A 15,263-nucleotide genomic window follows, 5' to 3' on the forward strand; every position below is an offset into this window, starting at 1 on the left:
CCAATCGACACTCGGCACTTCCCCCCCCACCCCCCCATTCCGCCCACATTTTCCTGCCCGTGATTCGACTGGCGAAATTTTGGACACTTCATTTGGACAGCCCATGCGCCTTGGCATTTTTCTCGGCGCCTCGTATAGAGAGGGAATTTCCCATAACGGCCTTTCATCGACTTTCGCTTTGACACCCAACCGCTTTGTGTACATCACGTAGTGGAGGATAAAGCCGATGTCGGGCGTCGCCATCTCGGCTAGAAAAACGCGAAGCGATGGACCGCTACTGTGCACACAAGAGGCGAGCGTTCTGTAGTAGCGTCTTTGATTTCCTCCTCCTCGTTTCTGTGTCCCGCGGGCGAAGGCTGGGAGAAAACAAGACAGCGGGTACCGCGACAGCGCCGACTGCCTTCGCCATTGTTTTTGCTTTAACTTCCTAAATGCAGCGAAGGTTCAAGGCGCCACCCAAAGACCGACCACCGCGAGTCTCTACGCGGCAGGCCAAGATCCTTGCCGCACAACAAACGGCGCAAACAGATAGCAACAGCGAGTGCAAATGCGAAAACAATGAAGGAGCTGCCACAAAGAGGGACCCGTGAGACGAGAAAGGGTATGCCGCCCTAGACGGGAAAAGAATAAGTGAAACAGGACGAGGGCCGGTCAAAGGAAGAAAAGAGAACGGGGAAAAAGAGAACAGCAAGTTGGCGAGCTGGAGGGGAAAGAAAACACGGCAGGTCGACGTATAATCTATACTGCGTTGCCACGTCTAGTGCAGCCGCCGGCTGTAGCAGCAACGCCAGCAGCACGGGGCCTACAAAGGGGCGAGGCAACCGCGCGGTGGCTATCGAACCTTGCGCGTGGAATATCGAGACGCGCGGATGCATGCGAGTGCGCGCACGTACTCCATGATCGACCCGAAGACAAGCCACGGCGGTGGCGGGCCCTGCACAGGCCGCCGCCGCCACACGTACACCGTCCATGGGTGCACTGGGCGGCCGTTCGCTGCAGCCCCCGCCGCAACGGTGGGCCGTGCGCATACACGATGTAAACGACGAGCCTGCAAATGCGGAACAACTACGCTCTCCGCATCGTCTATTTTTTTTATGTTTCTGCGAGTGTATCATATTTGTCCATAACGCGAATGCAAGTGGAACTCAAATGCAGGAGGCTCTGGTCGTACAGTGTACCCAGTACACGCAGTGTTTTGAGTGTACCTAGAAAATGATATGACAGTTAACGGACGCACTCTGCACGAAGGCAGAAAGGTAACAGTTGGAAGTGAGCTAAGTGGTATTAGCTCGGCGTTCATACGGTTTTTTTGGGGTATGCAAAAAGCGCACTCGTCTAGAGCGCAATATGTTTCGATTGCTTCGGCGGCTTTGACCAGATAATTTGTATTGCTGGGATTGCGATTTGTAAAAGCCGTACATGCAAATGTTTACCATAGACGTTCCTGTCACGTGCGGCAGCTCGTTCCATAAACCAGAGTCAGTTGGGTGAAAAAGTACGGCGCCTGTTTCGGTTTGCAGCAGCTGGGTTTGAGTTTTATCTTCCTGAGCGATACATGAAAGAAGCGCATGCATTGTATGCAAGTCATGAAGACGCCTTATGAATTCCACTCAACGCGTTAAGACACCTTGCCGTCCACGTGCCTCAAGGGCCGAGCCACGTGCGGTGAAACTTGACCGCCGTCAAAACTGGTGGCTAGCGCACCGAGGTGTGCTGGAGCGCTCACTATGTCTGAGCGGCTAGCTAAACAATGAAGGGCGGGGTATATGCATTCTGCGGTATAAAATAACGGGTTCAAACAAGACGTGTTGATACACGATGCAACGGCAGGTCATCGCAATGACAGTAGAAGTCAATACCCAGTTGCCCACAGCACCTCGTTTGGCCTGAATGCTCCGGTGAGCTTGGAGGCCCAAACGCTGGACATCATCAGAGATCCGTTTGTCGCGTGGTACACTTGACAGGACACGCGACAGGGAGAGTTGTGTGAACTGATATAGAGCTGGGAACCTGTCCGCATCCTTGGGCGTGCGGAACCGGTTACTCGCCCCTGAACCCGTCGCGTGGCTCGCGAGCCGCTCCGGAGCGCGAGCCGGTGCAACGCCCGACAACCCGTGTTTATCAATGTGCCACCGGACATCCGAGCGACCTGGCGTGCGTGCCTGACTCCTCCGGTATGCGCCGAATGAAAACATGCGTCACACCACCACGGCACGTCGGCCGCTCGTCCTCAGTCGTCAGCGAAGCAGAGCAACAATATACGTACACGATGGCATAAGCAGCAAGGGCGACAAAACGTCAAGTCGAAATGATAATGGACAAGGGGAAAAAGAACGACCCGAGGAAGGGCGACTCAGCCGGGGTTCGAAAACAATCCGAACGTTCGGGAGGAGCCGGAAATGGGCGCAGCAGCAACGTGCAGCTGGCGACAGCCGCGCTCTCTGCCATGCCCAGTCGCTTCCTGTACGGGGAAGAGCCTCGGCACATTCCCACTTCCGCCGCTCCAGCTCAAGGGCGTTTCGTCTTCTCGGCGGCTGCACCCCACGCCGTTCCAAGGACAGCTTAGCCCCTGTGCAAACGGAAGTTGCTTCCTGAATGCGGAACTCCCTTCCGCCGACAGCGCAAATGCGGAAGTAACCGACCACGATGCGCTGGCAGGAGGCGCGGGCTTTGCAAGCCGTTTCCCCCCAAAGACAGGCGACCACTTGCCTGGCCGATCCTTAAAAGCGCAGCGGCAAAGCGGGCTGAAACAGCGTCGGGAATGTTTTGTCTTCGTATACCCTCGCACTTTTGTTATAGTAACATGCGTCATTGGGTCTGGAACAATGACTCAGTGCCACTACGGATGGCTCGGTGACAAATTTCGGCAGCTGGTTGCACTTTTGTCGCATTTCCGTGTGGTTAACTGCAAAGTGTTGAAAAATTGGGCGCGCTCTTGTATGCATGGTAACACGAAGTGTCCGTGTTGCTTCTTTCGGCGTTCGTCTCATCGGGTAGAACGCGAACTTTCCTTGAAGTATTCTTTCTTTCTTTCTTTCTTTCTTTCTTTCTTTCTTTCTTTCTTTCTTTCTTTCTTTCTTTCTTTCTTTCTTTCTTTCTTTCTTTCTTTCTCAACAAGGGATGGAGGAGGCGGAGCATGTCAGTTACAGCTTGAGAGACCCTCGACCCCCTTTACAGAGAAAGAAGCATCGGAGGAGGAGGCGTACGCATATACAATCTATACGTAGTTGTGTATTATAGCAGATCTAGGAATACATTTTTTAACGCGAATAATAGAGTCACAAACAGAAGATGTACAGTCATGGACAAATAAAAAGTGAACACGAAAACATTAACCAGGACACTCAAAATTGAGGGATGTGGTTCGTGGAGATCACGTAATGACGCAGTGTTCGTCGGGAAAGTCAATTTCCAAACTTATTACGGTTACGGAGCCATGGGGCAATTGATATTGGATGGAAACAAATCGCGCTATTTCTGTGTTCCGGTTGATAGTTTCGCGTTTTCATTTCATCTGCCCATGACTGTGTATACATACAGACTCAAATAAATTGATAAATATGGTCTTATACATGCAAAGTTCATATGCAATGGACATAGGGGTATAGAGTAAAATGAACTAAGTAAAAGTATGGCATCTAATAGTTCTGAGATTGGTACGGCACTGATGTCATCTCTGATCTGTGCAATAAGATGAGGAGCCGTGGAAAATTATTTTGGCGGCACTAGCATCCGCAATTTGTTCTAAAACGTAGTACATTCCATTATTTCTGACTACTGCGACTTCGCAGTTTCAAGCGAATATAGAAGTACAGGATAAGGGATTGAAAACGTTCGCTATAAGGCGGCAGCAAGCAGCATCAACATATTTCTTGCGTGTTGTACACACTTTAGCGTTCTCACTTAGCGCCCACTGATATCAGTGAGGAACCTCGCTTCGAATTCAGCCTTCTTACTCCGTCTTGCGGCAAGCAGCCAGATTTTGTTTCTCGATGAAATTAGTAGAAGTCTTATTTGTGAATGCGCTGTGTAGTTTAGCGCTTGGAATTAATTATTTGACAATTCAGCGGCCTTATAAGTGTAGCCGTGAATGTTGGCAGAAGAGAAACACCATACGCCGTTCGCAGCCGCTGCACCACTGCCGTAATAACGTCACACTGGTTAGTAATGCGTCTCCGTGGCAACCCAGCCTTCAAAAATTTCTATTTTCGCCTATATCATGGTTCTTTTTGTTTGTTCACGCGCACTTTACTGTTTAAACGGGCTGTCAATGCGCTAAATTTAGCCCTGTGAACTGGACAGTGTGCCGTCACAGCCGACGTCAGAAAAATCTGGGAGTAGGATAGTGCGAGGGAAACAACACTTTCAGACGCAGTTTCAAAATGCGGGTAAGTCGGCAGGAGAAACGCTGAACATGGCCTGCACACTGTAGACATTAATCGTATGATTTTATTAGACAGTGTGCACTTCAGGGTCACTTTAACGCAAGAGAGAGAGAGAGAGAGAGAGAGAGAGAGAGAGAGAGAGAGAGCCCTTTAATGAAATCCGGAGAGGCCAGTGAGCGGAAAGGTTTGCTGCACCATGGAGATGGCAACACCGCAAGGTTATCCCTTGGCGCAACTTTATTAAAGGGGGACATTCTGCCTGCCCGTCCGCTGATATTGAAATACAATCCTGTTATGAACAGAGAGAGGAAGCCACCGCAAACGAGGAAACCAAAGCAAAACATGCAGCAGGAAGAGCGCTTGTCTGTCAACTTCTTCCCCTATGCCTCTTCGTTAGCGTTAAGCCTAGCCGTCGGCCTCGTACAGCTTGCAAAAAAACCATCGGAAGCAAAACAGAAAAAAGAGAGTCGCCTTAATTACTACGCGAGAGGCCTGCAACGTTTTTTTTTTTTGATTTTTTTATTTATGCTCGCGGCTCTGCTATCATGGCAGCCCGCCGAAGTGAAATCTTGGGTTATGCACCAATAAGAACTTTCGAGATGATTACGAGACAACGCAGAATGAGTAAATACTCGACTTACAAATACGAGAGGGAAAATGAAAATAAAGACAGAGGAGGTCGTAGCATTGCTCAAAAGGAATCTTTGAAGGACGACTACAAAGTGTTCTGCTTTTTCTCTCTTTTGCCCACAAAAGTTTGATCACATCGTTGGCGCTAATCATCGCTGCTGCGCGATTCCACGGGCAGCTAATCGCGTTAGCATTATACCTCAAACAGCGGTGGAGCGTTATTACGCTTCATTCTGGCCTTCCTTTTCACCCGCGCTTATAAAACAATTATTCGGGCTCTGGCTTCATTCGATTATTTCCCGCCTTACCTTGCATCCTGTTACTAGAAATGCGCCCCTCGAAAGCAAACGAGATGTTGAAGGAGGGAACGAGAGGGCGGGAAAAAAAAGGAACGAGCAAGGCAGCGGCAGAATATGCGCGACAGCGAAAAGGCCGCGCCAGTTTTTGTGCGTGCGCGCGCGCACAGCTGTCACGAAAGTCTGCACTCGCTCATTCGTATCAGCTCGTTAATCCATTCTGCGCCGATCCCGGCTGAGGAGACGGGGCGGCAGCCCACGCGCGCTCCCAACAAATCCCTACAAGGGACCGGGTGCAGAACGGGAAACGCTCGAACAGAAACGAAACGAGATGATCACCAAATAACGAGAAAAGAGAAGCAACAGGGAGGGGAAAAAAGAGATGGGGGGCGGGACGGCAGCGGGACTCGCTCCCGCTCGACCCAACATCGCCGCGACCCTCGCCAAAGGTCGTGCACACGCGGCGGCGGCTGCGAGGGCCGCGTATTCGCCCCATTCATCCGTGTCGCGGAGGGAAGACAGGGGCGGGGGACCGCGGGAGGAGGGCGTCCGGGCGCTCGGAGCAGCGCAGATGGCCGTGACATCCGTCACCGGAGAGACTCTGTCCATGCGCTCTGATGCGCGCAAGAGGGGGCGGCCTCCGATCCTCGAATTCACGCACGTGTCTGGCCGGAAAAAGCGGCACGGAGGAGCAGAAACGCAAAAAACTCGAGAACTAGAGGATATATCGGGGGAAGTCAATCCACAGATGCGTGCTGCTGCTGCTAGACACGAACACGCACGTTTGGACGAGACGCCATTTCCACGGCGAGGAAGAGCATTTACGTTGCAGCGTAAAGCACAATCGCATTTAAGCTATGTTTATTGAGGCTACACTGTGCATTGTTTATCACGCTCCATTAAGGTCGTAAGCGCCCCTGCTGAAGGGCATCGAATACGAGAGCCGGCTCTCTCTGGGAGCTAAGGCGTATGAACGGCCACAAGGTAGGTAGCTTCCATGTCCGAATGAGGACTCCGATCCTCCCATAGTGCACGCGCAGCCGATGTTTTTTTTTTTTTTTTTTTTTTTTGAAAATCACATCAGTTCTTTCGTCTGCTTCACGCATTGGTGTTGAACACAGCCGTGCCACGTGCTACATCGTCGCAGCGACTGTGAAACGCGAACGTGGTAAGCCCATGGGGAAAGTTGCGCACACGCCGACATCACGTGAGACGCGACACGAGTCGAAAGACAAACAGAATGACAAGGGCTGCGCAGGGCGCGTTTTTCCCAAGGCAGAAGCGTTTAGTGCGGATCCCACGGCGGATCCAATGTCCGCTCCGAAGTGATTGAAGAGGCCAGTCTCAACACGACTCGCTCTATCGGACTGACTCCCCTCCCTGTCTGCAACTCTGCCTCACAATCGAGGGAGACGACCCGCTTGTTGTGGTTTTTGTGGTTTTGTGCCGGCGGCGCGACCGCTTGGCTGACACGACCGTTAGTAATTCTTCTGTGTAGCTAGCTATGTCCTTTCATATCTCCTGCCTTTTTCAGTGGAGCTGTTGTAGGGTAGATTATGAACAAAACTGCGCGCGTCGACGGAAAGCCCGTCGATACATTTGACGGCAAAGCCGACTTTCTGGTGCATGCTCTGTAGCCCTCAATCTAATGTAGGTATCTTTAAAAAAGCTTAATGGAATTGGCCGCCAGGACGACTCTATAATTGCGCCGAGTTTCATTTGCTTCCCACAATTAGTTAGTTCGCAGTAAAGTTGTAAACGTTACAGAATTCCCGTCGTCTGTCAATACATGGCCAACGCTCAAGTCCTAAAAATGCCAGGTGAGAGTTAAATGCAATTTAAAAGTCGTGGCGATTGATTGTTGGATTCCTCGGTGCGACATCTCGGGAGCTAAAGAGAGAAAACACGTTACGGAGAAGAGTACAGGACAAGGGCTGCAGTTTCAGGTACTGCTCAGTTTACGCATTCATGCAGTCAAGCCTGTTCTACATGGTGCGAATTTCGCCTGCGAATTCGCAGCTACGGCGCCGGTCGTGCGGCAAAGCGGTCTACTTGTTCTATTTTCAATGCTGAGACAAATTGGTAAACGCCAAGCGGCGTTCAGAGGAGATGTTCCACTGTTCCAAGCATTGGGAAATTAGCCATAGCAACGAGAATAGATCGTTTTGCTACATGAGCGGCGCCGCAGCTGCGAATTCGCAGTGGAAATTCGCACAATGTAGAACGGGGTTCAGGCAAGTTAAACAAACAAAAAAAAAAAATGTTCGAGTACAAATTAACGAGCGTCGCGTCACCGTCTGCAACGAGAAAACCAGAGATGTAGGTACATGCCCTAGAAGCCCAGAACGTACATATGTCCTTCGGCGTCCTCCTTGAATAAAGCAGCTCTCTCTCTCCTTGTTGCGTTGCCCATCCGAACCACGTGACATTTACGTGGGAGGTTCAAACACGATTTACGACAACATTCTCGGCGGCGGCGACGGGCTGCGAGATAGCGGCAGAGTAGCGCACGCCGCCGTGCAGTCGCTCATTACGCGATCACTTCCTGAGACGCAGCTGCTATGCGCCGTGACCGAGAAGACTGCAATACGCGCTGCGCACTAATTTCGCATTAGGGAGTGTAACAGTCGCCAGCCATTTTTCTGCCCCAAAGTCTATTTTGCTCTTTTAGTCCTAGATAGCTAAGTTTTTCTGTTTCCCGTTTGGAAAATGTGCGCGGGGAGAAGGGGTTTGTGGCGCGGCTCCACCTCAAGGCTGCGTGGTGGTCGCGCAAGGGCAGTGCCATCGTTTTAATTAAAAAAAATGATGTCCCCGTGAACTCGCTCACTCTGTATCGGACTTCGCCGTCGTCGGTGATTCGGAAGCCGTGAGTCGAACCCACAACCTGGTTCTCTGCACCGGAACGCCTTTCCCACTGAGATCGGTATTTTGTTTGTTTGTTTTTGCGTCGCTTTATCGAACACGAATTCCGCTTATTGGTTTCGATGGGGAGCTAATGGTTGCAGGAAAGGGTCGCAAGTCTTGTTCTAATGCAAACAGATAACTTAACACAATGTACATCACGTCTCGCCTATTTGATGAATCTATCAAAGGCTTCATTATGTTCAGTGCGTGAGGATGGCCGCTTAATCGCAGTTTCAAAACAACGCGTTCATTTTTAGTTTCACACTGCGTGCCCCCTTGACGCGTTCACCTTAGGTTGCGGAAAAGAACCGTGCCGCTTTTGCTTACGAATCTACTTCCAATTTATGCCACGCTTGGCCGCGAAAAGCCATTCATAAAGGAGTTCAATTCGGCTGGGTGCGTTATAGATACCTTTAACAATCGTTTTAAAACGACGCTCGTCGGACATGTAGAAATGAACTCTGGTGTGCTCCACTGAGCATGTTCATACGAAGCACATGCGCGGGTTAACTAACAGTGCTGGTCGCACCACGCGCCTTCCATTTATGCGAAACAAAGAATTGGTCAATCGAGGCGACCGGTCGTTATGCAACCGGGCAAATATAAGAGTCGTCTTCCTTGCGCTACCTTCCCAGGTCCCTTATGAATTCTTTTTTTCCTCCGAGCGTTCGCCGCGCTGCGTTTAAAATGAGATGTCCTACATTATCGCCCGCAGGGCTGACGGAGCGTACACACTTAGGTAAAACAAGCTTGCCCGAGAGGACAACGAGAAAGTCGGAAATGCCTTCTGCCTTGATATCACCGGCTCAACGCCACATAATTTTATAAGAAACGTGCGCTTCCTTGTCTCGCTCCCGTACGCTGTATCCTCACCAGCTAGCGCACGACGAGCGGGGCAACGCGCGCTTTGGGCGTCGACTTGCCAGGTAGAGATTCGCGTCCGTCGCGACGTGAGCGCCTAGGCCTTGCTGCACGTGTCTCTGCTTTTTTCGCTCTGCCATAGAAGGGCGCCCTGAGATTATAACGGTCAAAGGGAGGCACTTTATTAATTAGGGATTACTCGCCCCGGTCGTTAGGGCGCGGCAGCGCCAATGGCGAGGCGTGGATCTGCATTCATCAGCACGCCGCCAAGGCTGCCGGAGCCTGGGCGCACGCACACACTGGTGCGCTATTAAGGGAAGGGAGGCAGGCGCATGATCGCTGTGTAATAACGACCATCATCCTTGCTTCCTTTTCAACCACGCAGGTTTTGGAACTTGCCGAGGATCTCCGGAGCCAGAGGCCAAGCGGGACGAAGAAGCGGAGCGACAGAGAGGTGCGTCCACGCGCTCTAACCCGTCAGCTATCCAGCTGGGTCCGGACGCTTCCTAGCGTTCCAAACTGCGCACTGTGCCAAAGAGTGTTTTCCCGAGCTTTTCCGATGATGGAGTGCTGTTCATCGGACAAGCCCCTATTGATCTTGGCCAGCAGCCGGTACATGCTGAACGATACGTACCACACATTGGAAACCCCCTCAAAGCACGGGCCACGTACTTAAACCACTTGCTGTTTGAACCATTTCTTCACTTTGATCGACACCAAAGTAAATATATATATATATATATATATATATATATATATATATATATATATATATATATATATATATATATATATATATATATTAAAAGTAACTGGAAAGCTAAATAAAGGCAAGAAAAAGGCAACAGCCTTGTCAGCTGTTCCATATATAGCCCTTGAATATCTAAACTTGAACAGTAAGTTGGGGATGGGCAACATTGGAGCTGTTTAAGTGTGTAGCATTGACTCGGCTGTGATGGAATTTACGGTTACAATTGCCCCCGTGCGTGCAGAGTTCAGTGTCCTCAGGCTGTTTATTTCACGATTCTTGCAGACTAAACACCACGGCTCCGATGCGCTAGAATACTTCGAAGGTTCGGGAATGGAGCCTCCAGAAGAAAACGATCGGCACCCCGCAGGTAAGTCACCGCCGCATTAGAGAATCCCCCTCCCGCAGCCCCGTTGTGGGTCTGCTTGCTCGGTGTTCTGGTCATAACAAGCGCAAGGAAAAGAGCACAGCGCCGGCATCCTCTAAAATTGGCTCGCAGACAGGCTTGTTTCTTATCCAGTAGAATGCGCTTTGGCCTGCATGAAAACACGAGTCAGCGCATAAAATGGGATCTGTTATACAAGCCCACGTGCAAAAAAGCTATGTCGAGTGCTTTTCGGAGAAAATTTCTTGCTCGACTATACTTCAGAATCCTGTGGCAACGAAAGCCCGTAAAAGTAAGATATTAACTCATGGAAATATGCTAATGCTTTGAAAATCTTTCACCATCGAATAGGCTTCAGCTGTAGTACCGCACCAGCGAAGGTTTCTGGAATACTGGCCGGCTGAGTTTTTATTTATCATTTATTTTTTGTCACTGCAGGTTTCGGGTAAGACACAAAGAAAACACCAAGCCCGTTGCCGGCGCAATTCATGCCTCTTACATTCCACCGACCGGTACAGCGACAGAAAGAAAAAGAATTTACGATAATGACATCGTGACGGGGGAGAGTAATTACGACGTTAAAACTCTTAAACAGGCGAAAAACATGCGAGCCCACGCGGTACGCGGGGTACGTTTGACACAGTTCAGTCGTTTTTCGGCGTATAGAATTCCAACGGGGCCATGCGCGGAGTTTCTGCTGAGTTTCCTAGTCCAAAGTTTTAAAGCTGCAGCGGAGCAAGACAAGGCAGGCGAAAAGCATCGGAATTAGTCACAAACCAGTGGTGTTTTGAGCCTTTTGCGTGTACTTTCTATTTTCGTGTCACCAAACCTCTCGCCGAATTTTTTGCCAGCTTCGTCGATTTTGCTGAAGATGGCTTGAACTGTAACACGGGAGCAATTTTGGTACAATCGCACGTTTTATTTTGTTTGTAGAGCGACGCTGTGCGGTTTAACTTACCGGGGCTGATGGCCATATATTAAACTTTGCAGTAACACGGCAGTCGTTTCTATATGGGGCCCGGTAACCGCCCCACGATTGAAATAGTTCGCGACAGGGGTGCACAACTTGAAACTGGTGCCGGCCAAGACATGTTATCGGAGGGCTGCGTGCGCCGAGGGTCAAAGTGTTTTGCAGCGTTGAAGAATAAAAATACGTAAAATCATCCCAAGATATCGTGCAAAATATAAAGGCGGAATTGAACAATTTACAGCTTGAGTATGACAACCTTTCGCGGTATGTTTTGGTAACATCGTGGACGTCAAAAAGTGCAAAATGCGTTCTTTTCAGCGAGCTGAGACAAACTTGGAAAATAAAGACAGGAAAGGTGCAGCGTTAATTCAATTTAAAGTGGTGCATATTTAAAAAAAGACTGCCTTCTTGTGGCAGCTGAGCGTGACGTCTACTAGGAACAGAAAACCACGTGCTTATGTACGTGGCAGAGAAGCGTCCTTACGCCGCTTGTTCTAAATGCAGGCCAGCTCACCCCTACAGTAGAGTTTCCCTCTCTTATTAAGGCGTTCGGTCTGTTTCAGCGTTATTCGCCGTGTAACGTTCCGCATGGATGGCAGCTGGCTTTGTATAAAAGCATTACAAATGAATTTCGCTTATAACGTAGACGCGCAAAAAAAAAAAAAATAACCCGTTTCAAAACTTTTTCACTCTTTCTAGACTTTGTTGGTAACAAGTACCCATCAGCCAGTGAGACACAAGGAATTCTATGCAAATGGCGCGCTACCTCATCCCGCTGCCTTGAATGCACCCCCTCCCCCCCCCCCCTCGCCTTTGAACCAAGAATCCCACGATATTCATAAACATTAACACCGTGGATACTCACACCCTTCACCGCCCTGTTCTGTCTCTCCCGAGAAGTTTAGAACCATGGGCCTCACCTCCTAATGCGACCTTTATCCTCCTTCGCCCAGAAGGCCCACCCTCCCCGTTATTGACCTTACCTCCATTCTTTAACTTCGCAGCAATGAACACTTGCTGCCTTTCTCGTTCGCCAACTTCTTCACCTTCTATGCAACGGAGGTCGTATACAGACGCAAGAACTGGGGTTCATGCATACAAAACCTACTTGCTTCTGTGCACATTATACTTTCTAAAGTATGTGCGTGTGTGGGTGTTATAGACTGAGAGGGAGAGAGAGAGAGCAACACATACTTTACGCTCCGTACACACGCACACACTTAAGGCGAGCGCCCGCTTGTCCCCTTTCCCGGTTAATACCCTCATGGCGGCATCTGTATGTTTTAGTTATTTTTGCGCAATGCATGTATAACGTATTAAGATAAACACAGGGAGTTTTATAAACGCTCTATAAACGCGGCCTTATTATAGACTCTGGGCCGCGGTGGCTGGGTTTGGGAAAGAAGTAAAATGCAAAACGCCCTTGTGCGCGACGTCTGGACGGACGTTAAAAAAACGCTAGATGCTATAAATTAATCTCTAGTCCACCATAACGCAAGTGCAGCATCAGTGAATTCAGCCCCAAAATTTAAATTGTCTTGATATGAGGGTTGTGTAAACATCCGATCGTCAAAAAAAACCCAAGGGCTTGTTTTTACTCAAATTTTGTACAGCGCATCATTTCGTGGTGGTGGTCTCACTAAACATTTGGCAATAGCGCTTACGGGAGGAAAAAAGAATAAGAAAGACAAAGATGTCGGCTGTGCCGGGCCCTTCTAAAGCTTTCTGCTGACAACCGAAGACAATGATGTCGGCTGTGCCTGGCCCTTCTAAAGCTTTCTGCTGACAACCGCTCTCTCGCCGCGCAGGTTTCACCGCCTATCCGGCTTGGCGTAGAACATGGGGTATGGAACGCGTTGTGCGCCAATACCGATAGGGTGCGCGGCGTGCCTTGCGAGGAAGCATACGAGGGAGCGGTCGGCGGCGGCGCGCAATATACAACGGTTCAAAGCCAGGAACCGGCGCACGCAGCGTCATTTTAACATTTACAGCTCGTTTGAAATTTTGCAACTGACTGACCGACAGGCAATAATCAGCGCAGCTTTACTTTAAAAAAGTGTTGCGTGAACTCGATCAGGTCTCTGCCTCTAAAGGGTGCACCGCCACGCTATTACTCATGATGCGGGGAAGCGTCTGCCATAAGCACGTAAGCGGGTGAACATTTTGCTCTTACAACTTCTCGCAACTTTAAAGCAACTTTTGGGGGCCATTTATTATTTGATCTGATTTTTATTTTATTATTGCGCGAAAAAACAACAAACAAAACACTTTCGCGCAAAGGGAGCCGGGAAAGAAGCCGTAAAAACAGCTTGACTAGCCCCAGCCCCCGGTGCAACAGGCGGCAAGCGGCATTGGCCAATATAAACAAAAATCAACACAAACAAAAAACGCAACATATATACAATATATGCAGTGAATATAAACCGCACTCCAAATACATACTGAGTGGGGTTTGGAAAAATAGTAAGCTTTCTGTTCACATCTTGCCCAACCGCCAGAAAAGCCTTGTGAGATCGAGTATCATAAGTTTAGTATGCGCCTTTACAAAATTTTAGTGCTCAGAAGTTCTACTGCTTGCACATAGCATGAGATAATGGCGTGTTCGTTGTTTCCTGCTTTCCATACAAATACAAATCTCCCGTGCGTACTCTCTTTTGCACCTCAACAGATGCGGATGCCGAAGGGGCCAAGCACGAAGTCCGCCACCACCGAGACTTGCGGCAGCTGGTGTTCAGCCTGCAGAAGACCGTCCAGGGGCTGTCCCATGACCAATCAAAGTTGGCCAAGGACGTCAGCCGGATGCGCCGAAACAGCACCGAGCTGTCCGTCGCAGTGACGTCGCTGCAGGGGGCCTCCGGTGCCCTCTTCTCGGCCCGCATAGACGGCCAGCTGCGGCAGCTGGAGGAGCGAGTGCTGGTGCAGGGGGAAAGGATGCGCAATGCGTCCAGCTGCTTCCAAAGCGTCGGCAAGCTTCACGCGTCCACTGTGGAGCTCTTCAGGGACCTGCGTGCGCTCGAGAAAAAGGTGGACAGAGGACTGACCGATCTACGTAAGGAGGTCTCCAAGTGCGACTTTGACGTTGCCACCGCTCTGTCGCTAAGCAAGGCTGTCCGGCAGGACGAGATCGCCAGGCGGGAGTCCCTCGCCAGCCTCAAGAATGACCTGGTCCAAGCAAAAGCTGAACTCGATAAGTCTCGCTACAAGGTCCTTACCTTGGAAGGACTGGTCCTCAACACAACGGTGTCCCGCCGCAAAGCGGGAAGTGACTGGGTTTCACAAGAAGTCAAGATTGCAAACCTTGAAGTGGGAAGCACGCGGCTTTCGAAAATGGTTGACCGTAACAGTCGCAAGCTGGCACATCTTGCAAGATCGCTGGACCGAGCAGTAAACCGAGAGGTTCTCGACGAGTGGAAGAGAAGACAGGAAGACTTGGCCAGCATTGTACGCAACATAACGGAGGAGGTTCCCACTCTGAGAAACAACATCACCCGTCTTGAAGGAGAAGTGGGCAAGTTCGAGGACACATTGCCGCAAGGCAAGTATTTGTAGAATGAAGCCTGATACCATGTGGCATGTATGCTTTCAGACGGCACATGCCTGCACTGTACATGCATTTGTGACTACTAAATGGATTCGTACAAAATGTTAAAATCAATCAAGGATTTCTAGGTTGCGAAGCATTACCTAATATTGCCTCTCTTGCAAATGCAGTTTTTTTGTAAGACCACATTATCTGCTGTACTTGTTTGATTAAGTATGAACTTAATGCATTTTATGGGAAAGGCTGCACCATGACGAGCGAGTACCGGTACTGGTATTTACTACCATTTAATACTGGCAGGGTAAAAGTTGTATTTTGGTCTGACTGTAGTGGGAATAAAACTGCGATCACCAAGTGATGGCCTTGCTGAGCAATGGTCTCAAAATGAAGTGAGAATCCTCTCTATGCGCAAAGGTAGTGTATTTGAAACCCTGAAGAGAACTTCTTTCCTTTAGGACAAATACCGCAGCCTAATCCGCTTGTACAAACGTGCTCTGTGCAACGGCTTTTCGAGCCATAGCATCATGTGCAAAGCTTAATTAC

The 15,263-nt window shown here is 49.8% G+C and overlaps 2 protein-coding genes across 3 annotated transcripts in view; one reads left to right on the forward strand and one right to left on the reverse strand.

Moving 5' to 3' along the window:
• The window catches only part of LOC144155632 (uncharacterized), a 552,497-nt gene that overhangs the window by 399,425 nt on the left and 137,809 nt on the right, over positions 1-15,263 (reverse strand). The window lies entirely within an intron of this gene.
• Positions 1-15,263, forward strand: part of LOC144155631 (uncharacterized) — a 41,689-nt gene that overhangs the window by 22,763 nt on the left and 3,663 nt on the right. Inside the window, exons 2-4 of the mRNA XM_077687195.1 lie at positions 9,462-9,530; positions 10,110-10,194; positions 13,848-14,714. Of these exons, the coding sequence (XP_077543321.1) occupies positions 9,462-9,530; positions 10,110-10,194; positions 13,848-14,714 (1,021 nt within the window). The remainder of the gene's footprint in view (positions 1-9,461; positions 9,531-10,109; positions 10,195-13,847; positions 14,715-15,263) is intronic.

Source organism: Haemaphysalis longicornis, unplaced genomic scaffold (genome assembly GCF_048455015.1).
Source record: "Haemaphysalis longicornis isolate Haplotype H1 unplaced genomic scaffold, Haemaphysalis longicornis Haplotype H1 scaffold_1, whole genome shotgun sequence".
NCBI classification, from domain to species: domain Eukaryota; kingdom Metazoa; phylum Arthropoda; class Arachnida; order Ixodida; family Ixodidae; genus Haemaphysalis; species Haemaphysalis longicornis.